Here is a 19,139-nt window from a genome sequence, read left to right as displayed (position 1 = left end):
GGTATCTGCAACAAGCACCATCAACAAGCACTCATTGACACTATACATAAATAGATGCAAGGAGCTTTGGGGTCTTAAATAGCATTATACCAATTTTCTGACTGCTGGAGAACTCTCCCCCTGAAACTGGCCACTGCTGCAGAGATTTCTGACAACTCCAGCCTGACAGGTATGATTTAGCAGCACTTGGATGATGTTCCAGAAGTCATTAATGACTTTGCTTCACTGTAGTGTTTAACCAAAACTGTTTCCATAAAAGCGCTGCAGCCTAATTATGCCAAAAATTTAATAGAGAGAACTGCACTATGTAAATATTCCAAAACACGCCAATTTAATTCTTTGTAGAAATGAACTATCAACAGCAAAAATGACATTTTAATGACCACTGGGAGTTGCTGCAACAGACCCTGGTCAAGTTCAGTGTAAAGTAGAAAGTGTCCTGGCACTTATATCCAGGAAACAATCAAACTTTTCGTTCATACTGAAGACTCATGCTTACTTCTGGGTGCCTCCAAAAAAAAATGCAGCTTAGAATTCAAGATTAAAACCAGATTTTCTCACCAGAAAAATCACAGAGCACCACAGCCACAAAACATGCGCTAAAATAAGAGAGAATCATGTAAACTGAACCAGTAAACAGGAACTGCTCACAGAAGTTAAGAAGATGGCCAAAACTTCTCTTACTAACTTGAGGAATGTGACAACACCACACATGTAATGTGCAATGATATTTGGTACCTGATTGCTGGTGTTACAGTAACATTCAGTTCCTGGAGTCTTTCTTGTTACACATTAAGATCCTCAGTGTATCACCCTGCCCATCAGACTGGTCTCAACTGCAGGATGGATTTTTATCAGCATCTCCCTTATGTTACCTATTTCCCTTCCGAATAATGGGATTAAACCTATTTAAAAAGTATATTGGAAGGGATATGTTATGCTAACATTTACACAGAGACTTTAATTCTTGTATCACAGTATTATACATCTAATAGAAGAAAGTGGCACACAAAAGCCACATACCTACCTCTAAACATCAGAGGATTTAAAGCAGCTTTCTCAAGAGAAGCTTCTCCAACAGACACTTCTCGTGGTAAGGATGCTGCATTCTATAACTAAGACCATCAAACTCTTAAAAAGATGACCAGCCATACACTTTTACAATAGTTGAGGAACCTATCTATTATTAGTACTCTAAGAAAGAGTTTTCCTGACAGACTATAGACATTACACAGAAGCAAGTTTCATACTTTAAATCTTCTCCCACCAAGGAGTAAGCTGAGCAATACCCAGGCTCTTTAGATGAAGATCATGATGAGCTGTGTCTGGCTGCAATTAACTCATAGCATCCTAATCTCAAAGGATGTTTATGTTGCATAATGCTTTAGAATACGTGGGTATTCCTGCCAGACCTAATCTGGTTCACGTGGATTTCTGTGTGACAGGGGCCACACTGCTTCCAAGTCCCAGCCCACATGAGGTAGGTAGACACAGTCAAAGCACTGAAAGGTCTTAATCTGCATCTCTGTCAAAAATAAAAACCACTATGTGCAATCTAAGTGACATTATATGCATTGCTAGATGAAACAATGGGTTAAAAAGTCTAAAAATTGGTGCATATCTACCTCCACTAGCAGTCTGCAGAATAGTGTCCCTTCCCAAAGGGGAATATATATCCCCTGCCTCAAGAAGAAATAAAGACATATACGCTTCTTTACTTGAGTGGAAAAACACGTGCTGAGGTTGGGATAAGAAGGATCTGGAGATTCAGATCTCTTCTCCATATCCCTCCCCCAGGAGCAGTGTCTGCTAAAATGAGCCTGCATCAGGTTCATCCATTCCCACACTGCACAATAGCACAAGAATAAAGACAAGACATGACCGAGCTACAGCCACAGCACAGCTGCATTAGGAATAACACCCTAAGGAAATTTAAAAAATAAAAAAATAGGCGAGGAAGGTAGGCATACCTTTAAAAACAGCCGAGACACACCAATATCCTTTCCATATTTCACTCCCCTGTATCTCAAAGGCAGCCTGACATTCGAGATGTCTTCCACTGCCTGAGAGACACCCTCCTCTATCCTACCTCCTCCGCTGATCACAGAGGAAAGAGAAAACAACCAGATGAGTCACTGCGGGAAATCTGCACGGCTGGATCGCATCTCACCCATCTACGCACCAGACACAGGAAACCAAATTACTGCCAGGCTCCTGAAAGCAGCTGCTTAGATGCTGGGAAACGCTTCTCCAGCCTCATGTTTTGTTACCTTGACCAGCAGATACGGTTCGTGCAAAAAGACCCGTCCGCATGCAAAGACCAAATCTTGTTGCTGAAACGTGCGCATTAAGTATTTTGTATTCTGACAAAACTAGCCGTTACACTGAGAACCAGATGTGATTTAATAGCATTATTTTTTCTTAACTATGGTACAACCAAATAAGTTTAGGAAAAGAACATTCACCTTTTTACTGTAATTTTCAAGGGAAGAGAGTTTTCACAAGGAAAGCTCAAAGAATCCACTGCAAAAATGGAATGTCACAGGATTTTAGTTGCCATATTAAACAAAAAAAAAAATTCTTAGCTGCAGGGGTAAGAAAGGGAACAAAAAAGGAACCATAGGTACACCCATACATGCATTTTTCAGCCAGGTCTAACAGCAGGCTTCCACACCCCACGGTAGGAAAGCAGATGAGATACTGATTTTACAAATATGTAAGAGAAAATATTAAAATAAATGTAATAACACATTCAGAAATTTAGAACAGTCTGAGACTGTATCCTCCCAATCTTTTAAATGACCAAAATGCAAAACAAATGTAAAAAAAAAAACATCCAAATTTAAAAAGCCGGTACGTTCTACAAAATTTCATAATTTAAATACTTACTAGGTTAAGAAATTCACTCCAGTAAGAAGGAAAAAGTAGTTATTTACAAACAACCTTAGGAGCACATCTTTCCTCTTCCCTTTCCAAGCCTCCCTCCTTTGTCATTTCTCCACAGCACGCAGCTCCCAGCCCCATCCACCAGTACCTGAGATGCAGAACTTCCTGGACTCTCTTAATGATGCTCTCAAATGAGAATACAGGCTGTGTCTGCAAGACCTACCCCAACGTCACAGAGGACTTTTGGATTTTATCAGAGGCATGAAAGCTAGGTGCTTAGTGAGCAACCCAGTCTGTGCATTTTAATGGTGATTTGTCTTTGAAAAATTCGTCGACACGTAGGACTCGTAGTTGTGAAGCAATACCCTCCTGAATAACCATAGAGTCAATGTTTATTATATCAGGGTTTTTTCCCCTCCAGAGCATCAGGCAAATGTCTGTGGAAGATATCCATCTGTACCTGGAGCTCATGTCTTCATCCTCACCCTATTTTCATTCAGTCCAAACAACAGCAACTCCATACAACCTTTTTATTGAATGTTGAGAACTCGCAACAAGGATGCCCACCTGGCATTAAAAAAAACCCAAACATACATATATATAAGAAAGATGAGAGCTTTGTGGTCAGTTAAGTTAGTTGATGTCACTTTGTTACAACCTGTTCTATTTGCAAAAGAACCCACAGCAAACTATCTGGCTCATTTTCGCCCGTGATTACATGTTCAAGTGCAGGAAAAACATGTGTTTTGTCAGTGGCACGGTTTAGGCAAATGGAGCACAGTGACATGAAGGGGAAAAGAGGTTTTTCCTAGAGCAGAGATGCAGTTATGCCTAGCTTTGTCCCTGGCTTCACTTAACCTGAACAACAAGCATCCAAAGAAGCATTTCAAGGCAGTCCAAGAGTTGTTGCTACAATCTCCTCACCTCTATAGTATCAAACCTGGATCTTAATTTTTCTTCCTCTTCTCCTGAGCCATTTTGACATATGGCTTTGATTGCTTCCGTTCTTTATCACATCGTGATTTACCAGCTGACACGGTAATCTGACCACATAGGAAGTCTCAGACCAAATTCCACAAGCTAGATTTTTCAAATTCCTTCCTGAAGGATAAAATAATAAATAAATAAATAACAGTGGGGGCAATAAAGTACTTCCAGGAAAGAATCTGCAAATAACGCTGGAGATTAGATCTGGGATTAGATTGCGTTCCTGAAGGGCAAGTGACGTTCACTGCGGAACTGCTGGGCCAGATGGTCCAACACTTCTGAAGGACCATTTCCCAACCAACAAAACTCCAGCGAGACGCAAGGGCTGCTTCTGCCATAGCGGAAGGCAATATAGAAGCATATCAAATACTTTCAAATGCCTTTGCCTAGAAACTCCTGGCAGTCTCTATTTAAAACAGCTCCAATTGTATTTATGAGCCTCATGAAATTCATCCTGAAGAAGTTATTTATGGCTGGAAGCCAGCCTCCCTAATTCAGGTGTCTAGCTTGTACCTCAACCCAGCAAAGAGCTCCCAAGCCATATAAAGAAGAAAGACGGGCGATGAGCAGAACCAGGTGACTTGAGAGACCTCCAGGGAAAGAGGCAGCTTGTCTACATTGAGATATTTGTCTCTCTTCATCCCACTGGCTCAGCTGCAAACCAACAGCAAGCTGCCACCGAAAGGCCACCTCCACCATTGCCACCTCTTCCCTGGTGTGAACGCTGGTGCCCATCTCTCCTCCTGAAAACCAAGCCCCAAAACCACAGGACAGGCCACGTCTCAATCCTCAGGTGAACTCCCAGAGCCAAATGACCGGAGGGTCAGACAATCACCACTGCCACTACAAAGAAGGCAGAAGAAGGACATGCCAGCACAGAAGTTTCAATCACACCCTGCTGTGATAACAGCCTGGCACTAACACTAAACCACCTCGTTGTGGGACTTACCCTAGGAGGGCAGCTTGGTCCAAAACCCTAATGTTTTCACTGCCTATGCAGTTGAATTGATCCCAACCCAGATATTCCTTTAAAGCTGTACTATGTGACAATGATTTTGACTTTTTCGGCTAGTGTAGTAATAACTATATCCCAAAGTTGATGTATCTTTTTTACTAATACTAATGACTGAAAGCTGAATCACATCCAGAAACAAAAGTCAGGACTTTCACATGAGCTGGTACAAAAAAAAATGTGCCAACACACCCAGAACTGACAAAAAAAATAAAGTCTTATAATCCTCATGCCTTTCCAAAATAATCCCAAACGTTTTGTACCACAAATGCAAAACACTGTTGAAATTAAGTTTCTCTATTCAGCGTAGCACAAATGAAAGTTTTACAGCTAAACATTCAGCTTGAAGCCATCACACTGTAAGTCAGATCCATACATCTTTATTTTCATTGAAAAAATACAAATGTAACACTATTCATAAACACTAAATTTACAACTACTTGCAGAAGCTCACAGCACAAGGAAGCGAACAGCCTATTTTTAAGTAGCTTATTCACTACATTCCTTTAAAGTTAGTTTCTCACTTGGATTGACGGTATTCAGATATGTGAGAAATGGCAAAACGAAAACACTTCTCCTAAGGTAATTTGGATAATAAGTAAGGTGTGTCAAGCACAACTTCAGACCACCAGAAGCATTTCGAATACACCAGGTCTGAGAGCATGTGCTGTTTTTCATTAAATAGCTGAAGTTGGAAAGCCCATTTAAAAAATTATAGTTAAGGAGTTATGTTAGTCTCGTTAAGCAGAAAAGGTTGGGGACTTTTTGTTTTGTTTTAAAAATAAACCTCCTCCAGGAGTGGATAAAGGAACTTGAAAGAGGAGGAGTGGTAGGTACAAGAAACAGCTGGAATGTCTCTGGTTCTTACAACACAATAAAACTCAAGTGTTTTCCAAAGCTCAGCAAGGTCACAGTCTAATGTAATACACCCAAGTGCTCATAAAATACTTAATTTGGACCAAAAAAACAGTATTTGACAAAGAAAGAGTGCTAAAAGCAAGTCCATAGTAACGGGGAGGGTTGGGAAGAGGGGAACCATGCTGAACATGGAAATCATCATTTTGCCTCCTCCCCAAAATATGGGAACAAAAACAACAACAACAAAAAAGTGATCTCACAAAACTGAAGAAAGGATCAGGTCACAGTTCAAAAAACAGACAAACAAAAAGACAGGAGGAAAAGAACCAAAGTAACACCATGACTGCCTGTAGCTGGTAACCACAAAACACAGAACAGAAGAAAACAAAAGTCTGGCCAGAACTGTCAGCAGAACCCCTTTAGCTGCAATGTATTTCCCCAATATAGAAGACACATCCAGTTTTATAGTCAACAAGTTAATTCTCCATCTTAAAGTGCCTGCAGATGCTGCTTTTATACGAAATTTTAAAACAACACTCAAAACTACAAAGAGAAACCAACCACAAAGAAAACGACGCTGTGAACTCAGCTCAAAGCTATGCATGCCCATCGCACAGGACAGACTTCGAGTATCTCTGAGAAATTCCAATCTAGACTTAACTGAAAAATACATGAACGCACCTTGCAGAAACCAGGAAATACATCTTACTCTTGAGCAAAAAAAAAAAAGAAGTCCCATTTTTCTCTCAAACACATCACCACAGATACCTTTCCTGAGGTCCAGCAGGACGGGGACAATGAATTAACAGAGAAAATAATGTTCAGCCAGATAAAAGAGTGTTACTGTCACACCTTTCCTCCAAAACATTATTGCTAGCTCTGTTATATGACATTTTGCCACAGCACTTTCATAGTCTGTAGCCAGTGGAGAAGAACATTATTTCTAGGATTTACATTCTCACAGTCTTTACTTAACAGCATGAATACTTACGTATCAATTCATATTTATATACTAATTGAATACACTTAGATTTGCTCCATGCAGGGGCTCACTGCCAAGAATCTACACACAATAATGAAATATTGACGCATTCACCTCAAGGAGGGTTAAATACATCCCTTATGTAGACGTGAGCCAGGACTTTGGCAGCAGTGCTGTTAGAAGTTCTCCAGAAACCAGCCCACCCAGGTTTTATGACTTGACAGAACTACCCAGTATTAGACACAGTTTAAGCAACACAACATATAGGTTTTGCCTTTTAATTCACACGTTTTTCATCCTGACACCATCCAGGACATCTACTGGCTCCCTACACACTATCCGAGAAAAACCTTTCCATAATGATGAGTTCAACCAAAATAAAGGTTCCTACAAGAAGAGGATTTGAATTGTAAGATGGGTCTTCTGTCTCTACAGTTACTCCTCCCACCTTCCATACCACACTGTATGCATTAGATTCATGCTTGAGGGAAAAACAAAACAAGATAATCACTGAGGTAAGATCTCTATGCAAATAGAGGGAAAGCATCACTGGTAGACTTCTTGCCGCATCTGCGGAAAACATAAAAATATACAGTAGAAATGCAGATTTTGAACAGTTTCAACAAATAGAAACATTTGGTGACCACATGTCAGACACCAGCCACTGGATTTGATTGCTGTACTGTTGCTCCAAAGGAAAAGAGTTCAGTAAGTAGTCCCGGCTCTCAAGTTTTATCCTCAAGCTGACTTTTCCTACCAAGCTACACTGCAAATCTGCTTTTTTTGATCTTCTGAGCAGGCGGGGGTGTATGCATACACACATCTATTTTTTCCTGGAAAAAGAGAAAAAAAAAAAGCCCCCAAATAATGTTCCAACATCCAAAATGTAGCAGACACTTCCAAATCACACAGGAAGGCAGTTTTGGACTCCAAAAAGCACGTTGGAACACAATAATAAATGAAGTTGTGAGCACATAGGACAGCATGCAGATAAATGAGGCTATTTCACTACCTATTTAATGGCCACGGCAAATATGAACAGAGGTATCTGTAGCTGCCATCCGGACATGCTGGGCTCTCTAATGCTCCTATGGAAAATGATAAAAACCTTACCTTGCTACAAAAATCCTAACAGTGGAGTACTGCCACAGGGCAGTGGTAGCACTAGAAAGGACTCCTGTTCCGCTGCAGTGTCCCTGCATGAGGGGCTGTCCCAGGACTATAGGGTCCTGCTTGCAACTCTGAGATCGATGCTCTTGACAACACCACCAGTTTAAATTAGTAGCTCTCAGAACATCTGATTTTAACAAGTCTAGATCAGTTATTAGGGGGAGAAATTCAGCCCCCAAGAGGTCTTGCAACAGCTTGCAATACTAAGAGTTACTTGGCCCAACACCTGTTTTTCACTTCAGTGGATTTATCGAGGTTGCTCCACGTGCTTTCCTACAGCTCTGCTGCTTCCCTCCAACAATTCATTCAGGCACACGCTCACTGCCCGCCCTCCCTCAGACAGGATCTGTACATTTGACTACATCAGGGAAAGAAAAAAAAAATAGTATTATTTGCCTCAGGGCACTCTAACTAAAGATTTACAGACTTTGTGGGTCAGGTTTCAAGTTGCTTTAGCAAACAGTTTCAAACCCCAGACATTCACCTGAGGATTAGGGTTCATTTAAGACACAGAACAGGAGTCAAAAGCTGAGAGGCTTTACAAGAAAGCAGCATGCACTCTTCTTTCCTCTTGAACTTTTAGAGGGGCATCTCCCCTACAATGGTGAAGGGTATTTCGTTCACAAAGACGAACTTTGTGGTGGGCTGCAAAGAGGAAAAGGCAGACTGCCCTCCCACATCTTGAAGCAGGAAAACAGACTCGGCAGTCTGGGATATTTAATAGCTGGGGGAAGAATGCTTTGGTTTGGAGGAACAGCTCTTGGCTTGCTGAAGTTATAATATGGAACAGAACGCAGTAAAGTAATTTTAACCCAGCTATTTCTAGCTTTGGCAAACACAGCTCTACCTTAGAGAAACTATTTCTAAATTGTGTTGTTTCAGTGTTTTATTCTGGTCTCAGCACACGCCATCTGCCCAGCTGAGGTGCCAAGGAAAGGCTGAGCCACACATGAGTTTGACCAGGGCCAATTGTCACAGGCAGAGCTCTGAAGACTCCAGAAGCCCCAGATGCAAGAACCCAACACCACTAACTAGTGCTGGGATCCGCATAAGGGACACCAGAAAGAATCTGAGTTTTGCACAGAAAGTGACTACTCTTTCCCCAAAAGAACCAGATACCCTCAACAGTCTCCCAGAGTGACTACCCATCTCCAGCTGGAGTAACCAATACCACCACCACCATTTCCACATCTCAGTTCACCACAGCACACAAAACCTATCTTACAAGAGGTTGGGGACTACACTTGAAGAGGTCTTTGCGCGGTAAAGACTACAGACCTGCCTTGCTTGCATTACCATAAAATACGCCTCAACATGAATCTGAATTAAAGAACAGAGTCTTTCATTAACCAGCACCAGATATCAGATGCAACTTTTTGTTATTACTCTTAATCAAGCTGTCGGCTGGTCTTTTTTACAGCATATGAACTACAATCAAATGTTTCGGCTCTCACCAGCCAGGGGTTGTCATACAACGTGGAGACTCCAGCTGGGAACAGGCAGAAGAGGGACCTGACTGAGCCACAATTTTATCTCACCAAAAGATTCAAGAACAGATGGGGTGAAACTTTTTGATGTTTTGGGGTGGCTTTTTTCCTCCTGAGACATGACAAATACAGCTGCCTGTTCCTGTTACAAAAAGCCCTCAGCTTCAGGGTTTGACCTTAGGTCTTCTGAGTTTTTTCTAAATCTCAGAGCACAAAAAGCTCTGTATTGAAATACAGAAATAAGTTACCACAGATTTCATTAGCAAAGGAAAACAGTAACAGTTTACAAAGATATTTTTGCTTGGTCTTTTAAATATATAGTAGCTAGTGTTTGTATGCTTTCATCTTCCTCTAATGTTAGGAGGAAGCTGGCTCAAAAAACCTTACACCAAAACATTAAGAACTTCAAGTTCATAAATATTTGGGAATCTGCCTCATCTTCAAAACTAATTGCTTAATCATTAGGACTCACCACGTTTCACTCTCGGTCATGTACACATCATTGCATTTCATGAAGATCCACAAAACCCTGGGACATCTCATTACTCTAAAAATATCTTTACTCTTTTCAGACAACAACGGAAATGGTTTGTCTTGGGTTTTTAATCCATTTGGATTTTAAAAGCAGAGAAACACAACAGACTCTGTGAAACACAAACCTTATTTCATAAGGAAATAAATATTTACATTTTCCTTCAACATTAGAGAATTCTTATCCTGTTTATCAATACCTTCAGGTTTTTCAGTTACTTGATCTGAAATAAAAAGTTTCTCCAATGAGTAAGTTTAAAAGTTACTTGAAAATGAGAACAGCTTTCACATATCAGAAACAACGCATAGCCACATGAGTTAGATGGCGAAGGGGGGAAACTGAACATAAGGTTTTTCCACTATACAAACAGCACATGCTTTACACTTACATCACTTTGCTAGTGCTCCCATGTGCTACTGGCAGGCAAAGAGGGAGCCTTTTGTAGGAATAGTACAACCAGCCAGTATCAAATGAAGAATAATTAGAAAAAAATACCCAAACCCTTAAAACTGGATTTTCAAAGATGACATTACATCACCTTAATGAAACTATTTAAAGTAAGCTTTGCCAATTTAAAGAAAGCAACACAAGAAACGTATGCGCGGAAGAAGAATGCTTTAATTACCTAAACACACATGTAGCTCTTACAAAATTGATACTTGGAGAAGCTAGGACTGCTTTAACTTCCTACACCCACTGATGATACTTTAAAAACTGACACTTGGTGGAAGTCACTTGTGATATCCTCACCTACAATGCTTTCAGTTCAAAATTCTCAATAGATTTTAAGCACTAGATGTCATCATTTTACAGAGGAAACAAAGAAGCCTGGACTCAGGTCTTGACGAGCTTGTGAAGATGAGGGGGGGAGTAAAAAACAACAAACACCCTTCTTTGAATGTTCACTTGAAAGTTCCTGAGATGGCACTTCTGACAGTAGAAGTTTCATCTCAAGTGAATGGGTGTAAAGAAGTGAGCTTAGTATGTTAAAATACATATAAACCAGCACGCTAAGACTCCTCTTTAAAAGCACACGGTGATTCTAAGTGAGGCTGTTCAGTATTTCTAACTTTTCTCAACGCACCTTCTTGCCCAGCCTGGCTGTACCCACAGACACACACTCAGGTACCCTCAGGAGCAACCTCCTGTCGCCCGTATTAACATATACGGCAGCAGCGTGATTGTGTGTTAATGATACAGAAACACGGATATTTACGTCAAGAGCTAGGTACAGTCAGACACTCATGTTTAAAAATAGAAGAAAATTACTGTAATTTCAGGTTACTCTCTGTCCTGAACTCTTCTGAGACAGGAAAGAGTGCCTTTAATTCAGACCGTCTCAAAGCAAGCTCTAAAGAAGTAATTTACAAGATAACAAGAAATTACAAACCTTAATGACAGGAGGGGAACCCGACCAGCCTTTAATTTGGATTTTGGGGAGGGGGGCCTTGGCGATACTGAAAAAACAGATCTCCGCAAGCTTTCACGATACCTTCTAAAAATAACAACCCGCAGCTGCCGACAGAGGAACAAAAAGTTTGGGAGCCGCGCCTCTGGCGCTCCAGCCCGACGGGGGTGCCCTTGTGCCCGTGCAGGGTGTGCAGCCAGCAAGCCCCCCAGCCGCGATGGGGAAGCGGTGGGACGGGCGGCCCAGCGAGGACGGGGCCTGGGGGGTGACACAGGAGGGGACCGAGCGGCACACTCACCTCTACCCATCGCTGAGCTTCGGCGAACGCCGCCTGGCAGTCGCACTCCGCGTCCTCTCTCGCCTCCATGGCCGGCAGTGAGTGAGCGATAGGGGGGGCGGCGGCACCGAGCAGCCGGTCCTGCGGCGGGGTGGGGGCGCGGGGAGCAGCCGCTGTCATTCAGCTGCCTCCTTTTAACGCTCGCCGCGCCGCCTCCTCCCCCTCCACCTCCTCCCCGCGGAGCTCCCCCTCCCGGGAGGCCGACCGCAAGAATTCGGAGGAGCCTCTGGGCTGGAAAGCAGCGCCGCGCCCCGCCGGGGGCAGCCGGACGCCCGGGAGGGGCTGCACCCCCCGCGGGGAAGGTGGCGGCGGCGGCTCCGTCCCACCGGGCCGCGGTGCCCCCTAGCCTTCCCGCCCGGTGGAGGCCGCCCCCGGCGGCTCCCGCCCCGGCGCATACCAGGAATAGCTGGGGACAATCGCACCTTTCAGGGCCGGCCACCTTCGCCCCGGCCCCCGCCACCTGCCGCCCCCCTCACCGCCCCCGGCCGGGCGAGACTGCCCTGCGGGCCGCCGGCTCCCCGGGCTGGCTCCCTCATCTCACCGGCGGGTCTGAACTCCCCGACACCGGCAGCGCCCTGAGCCGGGGGTGGGGGACTGGAGGCAGAAGCCTCCGCGCTCTTCTGCAGCATTGCCCTGTTTGGGGACTAAAGTGGGAGCCTTTTCAACCATGAGAAATCCACGCTTTGCTCTTTTCACACAAAATGACCGAAGCCGAGATGCCCGGGGCAGGGCTGGAGCCGCACAGCTCCCTCTCCGGACTTCCCTCAACAGCGTTTGCTTCAATTCTTCTCTTGCTCACAGCACCCCCACTAGTGCCCCTTGATCTATTTCACTCGTGTCTCTGCCCCAGATACACCGCAACAAAATCTTTGTGACTTCTCCACTCCCTGTCTTAGTAAAGCCGTTCTCAGCGCGCCTGAGCAGGTGTCACGCTGGGCTCTGGCCCCTATGGCAACCACAAACATTGGGCGAGTTGGGATTATGCTCCACCACAGCAAAGTTTCTTCCATCCTGACCTGGGCCCTGGAGCCAGGAGAGAGCAGGTGTCCTAACCAATTTCTGCCAGTACAGGAGCAGACATGTACCAAACAGAAAAGTTAATGAAATAGCAGGAAGATCCATTCATGTATAGTAGTATGGTTCTCTAAAAAAGTACTTGATTTCATTTTAACATTGTATTTAAGATGATCTTTTCCTACTTGAACTTTAAATAACATTTTTCTTTCCATATCTTCTTCTGTGAGCCAAACTCAATAGCTGTACTCATCTTTTGTTTACATGGCCCACAAAAGAAGATACACAATTTTTTTTTTTAAAAACTGAGAAAAGATAACGTAAAATTTGTACTGCATACAAATCAGCTTCTACTGAGATGTAAAAGAAATTAGTGTTACTAGCAGTAGGCACAGGAAGGAAAACGCAGTAACTCTGTCTGAAATAACTTCCACAAGATATGTTTGACATTTATTAAAGTTATGAAGTCATAGAAATGATGTAGTTATCTCAAATCATACCACTGTGAGGAACCATCTATGCTATAGAGCCATCTATGCTATAGAGCCAGTGATGAATAAAATTATAACCAAAACTATAATTTTGAATGTTTTTCATATTCCTTTTTTCCTGCTTCAAGCCAGATCAGCCACAAGGCCAAATACAAATGACAAATCTGCATATAACTTGAGCAGGAAGCCTGAGCATCAGAAAACAAGCCTCTCATCTCACTATTCAACACTCATGACTACAAAGGCTAAAGACAAGTCTAAATAAAGCACGTGGGTGCTGCTGGTGCTGGCTGACATCAGTTTGTGCTAGCTGTCATTACTAAACATTTTTTTCTGCAGCATTCCCCAGAGTTTTAAGGTCAGCCGTTTTACTTCATATAAAAAAACAATGCTTGTCCCCAAGTAGGAAAAAGTAAGTATGAATACTGTAATGGTTTACATTTATTTGAGAATCAAATTCTATCACATGTTTCAAAAGAGGTCACGTTTAAAAGTTTCCAAGTTCTCACTTATTTCTGGTTGTTTTATTTCACTTAATGGCCAATCAGATCACCTTTCTTATCAATCAAGTGTTTAATGTTTTAGATCAAATAATTTGAGTAATTAAGTTCTCATTTTAGTAAGCTCCATGGACCACAGCAGCTTTCAAGTTGAAGTTTTTTGCCACTTCAAAATAGTTCCAGCAAGCAAATTTCTTTCTCAAAGTGAATTTTAAATCAACTGTCACAGATATCTATGCAAGCCTGAACAACCAAAATAGTTTAATATTCCTTTGTGCTAACAAGGTAAGTCAGCCAGACTCCTAGATCAGAAAAAGATTACATACACCGGGACATGACTGCTAATTGTCGGTGTCAAAAGTAGCAAACATAATAATGTTCTACTTAGCAAAAATAAACCCTTTCAATGTGTGTGCTCCTGGGGATAAGTCAAGCAACAGTTTACGTCATATTCTTTTCATAGGGAGTTCTACAAACATTTGATACAACAACATTTTCTACCAAGGCAGGTTTGTTCCCTTAAGGAAAGATCATATTTATGCTCCAATTGTGGGCTGTTAAGTGTGTTTATTGTCTAGAACTTACATTGCAGTGACACACATCTTTCTCCTTTCCTTAACTGAATCATGCAGCCATGACTGAAAGGGCATTGTACTGGTTATTAAATTCTTACAGTTTCTTAACAAAATGCTTGTAATAACATGGGGAAACTTGCACCAATATACTTAAAAGAGCATGAACAATCCTGAGCACTTAATAGTACACCAGCTCCACTCAGCTAAAATTAATATTACTATAGGTGCTGAGCATGCATCATCTCTCCACTCCTACACGCACCATTTTCCACAAGATGCTGGGTATGGCCGGCCCATGCTGCAGGAGCTGACGAGGGATTTCCTGGCAGCCATCAGTGCTGCGTGCCCGTGGCCAAACCGCGCTCGCCACAAAGGTGGCGAGGCTCTGGCAGGAATGCACAAGTTTGGAAATAAAGAGTTATTTTCCCACGGAGCCTGAGCTAACAAGAACATATTGTACAGATCAGGCTATGCCTTCGTGGGCATCGCAGAGCCAAAAGCACCGTTGCGGCTCTACAGGGCTCACCAGGCCCTGCTCAGGATCTTGCTGGACTGTTTAAGTCAGCCAAGAGTTTGTACCTCACTCCAGGTATCCAAGTGACACAGGTTCTGTCAATGCCAAAGACATTCCATTGTCTTTTAGATCCCTTTGCTTCCTATGCTCTTCAAGGTGCTAATAGAATCATAGGATGTCCTGAGTTGGAAGGGACCCACAAGGATCACTTAGTCCAACTCCTGGTTGCCAATGCCAATGCCAAAGCAGGGTCTGCCAAGCCCTGGAAGGCTGTTACACCGTACACATCAGGCCAGAGACAATTTCTGCAGTTCAATCTTTCAAAATGTCAATCTAGCAAGGGAGCATGCAGTGAGCAGATACAGTTCAGCATAAAAACTGGTGCATCGCTCCTCCTTTGTCATCTCTAACTTTGGAGAACATTTCCAAAAGCAATGTTCACTAAAAAATGTCATCTTATAGATTAATAAACTGGAAATTAACACTGAAAGTAAAACAAAATAGAAACAAAAAACCTTACCCTGCAGGGCAACTGATTTAAAGACTACATAAAAAAATAAATGCTGAGCAAAACTATACTCTTGGCAAAATAGTAAGAATTCTCATAAATAAGTTCTCACTTAAGATTCAAGATGTAGTCTTCCAGTGTGACCATGAAAAATCCCACCCCAACTCCACTATTCTAACCTTAATTTCCTTCATCATGAATTCACTCAGTTCTAATACTCAATTAAAGCTCCAGTTTTGAAGTGATTTTGCAATAAATTACACAAAAGCAGAGCCCCTCCATCTATTACCTAAAACCATGGAAATCCTCTGAAAACTGAAGAAGTGAATGCTTTCCTAACGCAGACAACCGATGCAGCTAGTTTAACAGCTTCGAATTGCACTTCCTCTTCTTCTCTTTCCTCATCCCTACCTTAAAAGCACCTTATCTATATTAACCATGGTTTACTTCCTTAACTGTAATCCTCCAAGTTACCATTAGCATAAAGTATCCCAATTAAATTGTAACAACTTTTATGTGTTTTCTTCTGACATGAGCAGGAAGACAAGTGCAGCTGCTTTTTTTTTTTTTTTTAATTTAAAAGCAAGTTTCAGGGCTTTACTAAAGAGCATGGCAACATGAACCAAGTCTTAATGATACAATGTTTTATTGGAGGGAAAAAGTGTTCAAAAATAGCGGCTCATTAGTGGTGGTGTTCCCCCTCACTCTTCAACCAGCTCACTTACAGAAAACACACTCTTGTTGTTAGTGGACTCTCTAGGTGACATGTTTTAGACAGATGCGCCGACTTTTTCTTTAGAGTGCAAAAGATGTTCTGAAGTGATAAGAAAGAATCCCAGGCCTCTTTCTTTTCTGTAAAGAAGGAAAACACTGCCAGATTGCTTCTGGCATAACTCTGTTCGTTTTTCCTGCAGTGACAATTGATAGAGAATGAAAGCACCCTCTGGGACACTGAGGGTTCAGTTTCCTTTGGCAGCAGTATTGACAGGAAGTAAACCTGAATTATTTCATTTCAAAGCAACAAAGCAGGAATATTTTTTCTGGAATGTCAAAAACATGCACATTAACCAAAACCAACCTTCACAAGAATCCTAAAGTATAAGATTGCATAACTAAAAAACCAAACAAAACCCCCAACAACAGCAACACACAAAAAAACCCAAAACAAACAGAACAAAAAATCCCCCACACAAACAAAAAGAATCCCACAAACAAAAAAACCCCAAACAACCCCAAAAAGAAAACATATCAAAAACCCCAACAGGTTGTTACTATTTCAAGTGCAGAAATTTGTCAACAATACCTTAAGATCCAGTGGATGGGGTGGGAGTGAGGCACAGGGGAAGGGTACCTCATGGCATTCTGTAATGCCACCTGACAAACTTACAACAGACACTCCTAAAGGGGGAAAAAAAGTATATGACCATCATGGCTATCTTAAAATCTACAGTCTGTTTCCGTTCTTGTTACACAAAACTTCATTACAACAATCATTACTTATCTATTATTTATTTCAGTTAGGTGAGATACTTCACATTCATGTATTCACCTGTGTGTGCCTTCCACAGTCCCAGTATTTGAACTAGCAGTAATTATTAGTGTGGCTTTTCTGGAGCAAAAATTCATGTTCTTTTTTCCACACATACAAATAGCAAACACTGGTTTAACTAAAGCTTTTTGACAATTTATTAACATTATTAGGCTTGAGAAAAAGAAAAAAAAGTTTTATTCAAAATGTAATTATTAAGATAATCTCAAAATGTTAGTGCTCACCAACGGGAAGAAGACACAGTCCTTTTTCTGCCTTTTTTCTTCCATATATTTATTTATAAATAATGCAGTGGGAAAAAAAAGTGCCTTTGTGTTTTAAGTCACCTGCAAAAGTTCTTATAGTAGTCTTGTATCATTATAACGAAAGGATGGAGATTGCCTCATATTTTAAGTTTTTACCCATTAACATACAACATTTTGATTGGAGTATGTGATCTGTGAATGATACAAATGATAATTCTGCTCTGAACTAGCTCATCATTATTATTACAAAATATCACAGACAGTAATTCCCAAAACTTTTAAGAGGGTGGAAGGGGAAACACCCACCACATAGAAATCTTACACAAAATGCATGCATTTATATAAATACCCAAAATTGCTTTAGGAACAAGCAGCAAGATATAGCAAGGAGAAATGCAAAGTTTATTCCATGTATGCTACAATTAATCAACATGTTAGGGAAGTATCAAAATTTGTACTATTAACATATGGCAACGGTTTTATTGTTACAATACATTGCAATAGATTAGCACCACTGGAAAAGGCTTTTAAGCTGCAGACAGTGCAATTGCATTAAATCTTAATTCTTCTGGGTCACGTTCCATGAATTTCTTGCAAACTTGTATTGCGTCCTAGGGAAAAAAAGTAAAAAACAAAACCAAAAACCATTATAAATCATATTTATTTAAAAAAAAAAAAACACACAGCTGAAATACGAAAATATGTTTTATACAAATTATGCTCGATTTTTTTTTCCATAAAGGGTTACTAAATAGTGTGACAAATCTACATAAACTATATTTCTGATCTGAATTACCACTATTCAAGATTACTTACAGTGGTCATACAGGCAGTATAAGAGAACCAAAGTTTTAAGCAGAACCTTAGCAACAGTGATTTTTGTGACTGAATATTACTTTGTGTAACAGATGTGTTGCTTGTCTGACTATCAAAATGCATCTCTGAAGTTTGCCTTTCCTAGTACTGCTGTATTCAGAAATGTTTCCTTTGTCTCAAGATGAATCTAAGCTGTGTGGACTAAGTAAAAGACTGTAAGTAATTCCTTCATCTAGCTTTAGGGTGCAATCTGGAGAACACATGTTATCAGTAAAACTGAAAAAAAGACATATGAAAGAAGAAAAGCTTTATCCAACTTCTCTCCCTGCCCAAACAAGCACAAATTGTGGGCAAACTTTACAGGCATTAGTCTATGCTACTAAACTACAAAAGACTTTGTTTCTTAGTTTCTCTGGTTTCTTCCTTTTGTGAAGCTAATCCAGTCTGGACATCATACATGTCAGATCTTTGCACTGCCTTCTCTCAGCTTCAACTTCACATCATTCTGTGGGGATTACAGTTTGTCCTCCCAATTCACTGTATTCCTTTCCCAGTTCATTTCTCAACTAAACAGCTCCTGACACAAAGCAACACCCAAAAGAAGCCACAAAACTGGAGAAGGATTATTACCAAGTGTCAGAAAGCAAATCAACTTCTGCCTAGCATGGCACCTATCAAACTATAACTAAACCGAAGAAAAAAAAATGAAAAAATATCCCAAGTTTTCAATCTGATGGCTTCATTTCACATACAGTTTGAAAAGAGTATGGGTATATTAAAATGTCAGCAGAGAAGAAAAGCCAGTGTGATCTTCTGTTACTGTCAATCCTTCTGACATTCCTTGTTATCATGGTATTATACTCTCATCCAGAGTCACAACATGAGCATTCTGAAATACCAATTATAAACCTGAGTAAACCTAACTTTGTTTCACCATCCTACTTGCTTTACTCTTTGTCCAACCATATATATAGCGAGACTTTTGCATAAATATTTTTATAAGTATTCTTAAATAAATTTTGTGGAAATATAGCAAGAATTTAGTGTAACACCATTTAAGAAGGTTTTCTATTCCTACCTCTAAAAAAGAGTCGTCACTAGTTTCCCCATGGTTTATTGGAAATGGCTTGCGCCCATCTGTTGAAACACAAAGCAGGATTAAACAACACATTTATAAAATTAGAAAAGCTTCATTTTTCCAGTTGAAGCTCTTTGAACAGATTTTTTGCTCTGCCCTTACAAAAATGCTACCTCATTTTTCATAAAAG

At 41.1% G+C, this 19,139-nt stretch overlaps 2 protein-coding genes across 26 annotated transcripts in view; both read right to left on the bottom strand.

The window, feature by feature from the left end:
- The window catches only part of LMO7 (LIM domain 7), a 132,888-nt gene extending 120,921 nt beyond the window's left edge, over positions 1–11,967 (bottom strand). For 4 of the 25 annotated variants that reach the window (XM_071806232.1, XM_071806240.1, XM_071806249.1 and 1 more), the window contains exon 1: positions 11,621–11,963. In XM_071806232.1, coding sequence (XP_071662333.1) covers positions 11,621–11,779 — 159 coding nt within the window. In that variant the 5' untranslated portion in view covers positions 11,780–11,963. Of the gene's footprint in view, positions 1–11,620 lie in introns of all 25 variants that reach the window. The other 21 variants (XM_065830216.2, XM_071806336.1, XM_071806271.1 and 18 more) reach the window with 12 other exon arrangements.
- A 5,469-nt stretch (positions 11,968–17,436) lies between these two features.
- Positions 17,437–19,139, bottom strand: part of UCHL3 (ubiquitin C-terminal hydrolase L3) — a 40,902-nt gene continuing 39,199 nt past the window's right edge. Inside the window, exons 8-9 of the mRNA XM_065830551.2 lie at positions 18,950–19,008; positions 17,437–17,666 (exon numbers count right to left, since the gene is read on the bottom strand). Coding sequence (XP_065686623.2) covers positions 17,583–17,666; positions 18,950–19,008 — 143 coding nt within the window. The 3' untranslated portion in view covers positions 17,437–17,582. The remainder of the gene's footprint in view (positions 17,667–18,949; positions 19,009–19,139) is intronic.

Source organism: Patagioenas fasciata, chromosome 1 (assembly GCF_037038585.1).
Source record: "Patagioenas fasciata isolate bPatFas1 chromosome 1, bPatFas1.hap1, whole genome shotgun sequence".
NCBI lineage: Eukaryota > Metazoa > Chordata > Aves > Columbiformes > Columbidae > Patagioenas > Patagioenas fasciata.
This window is presented reverse-complemented; position numbering and strand designations above follow the sequence as displayed.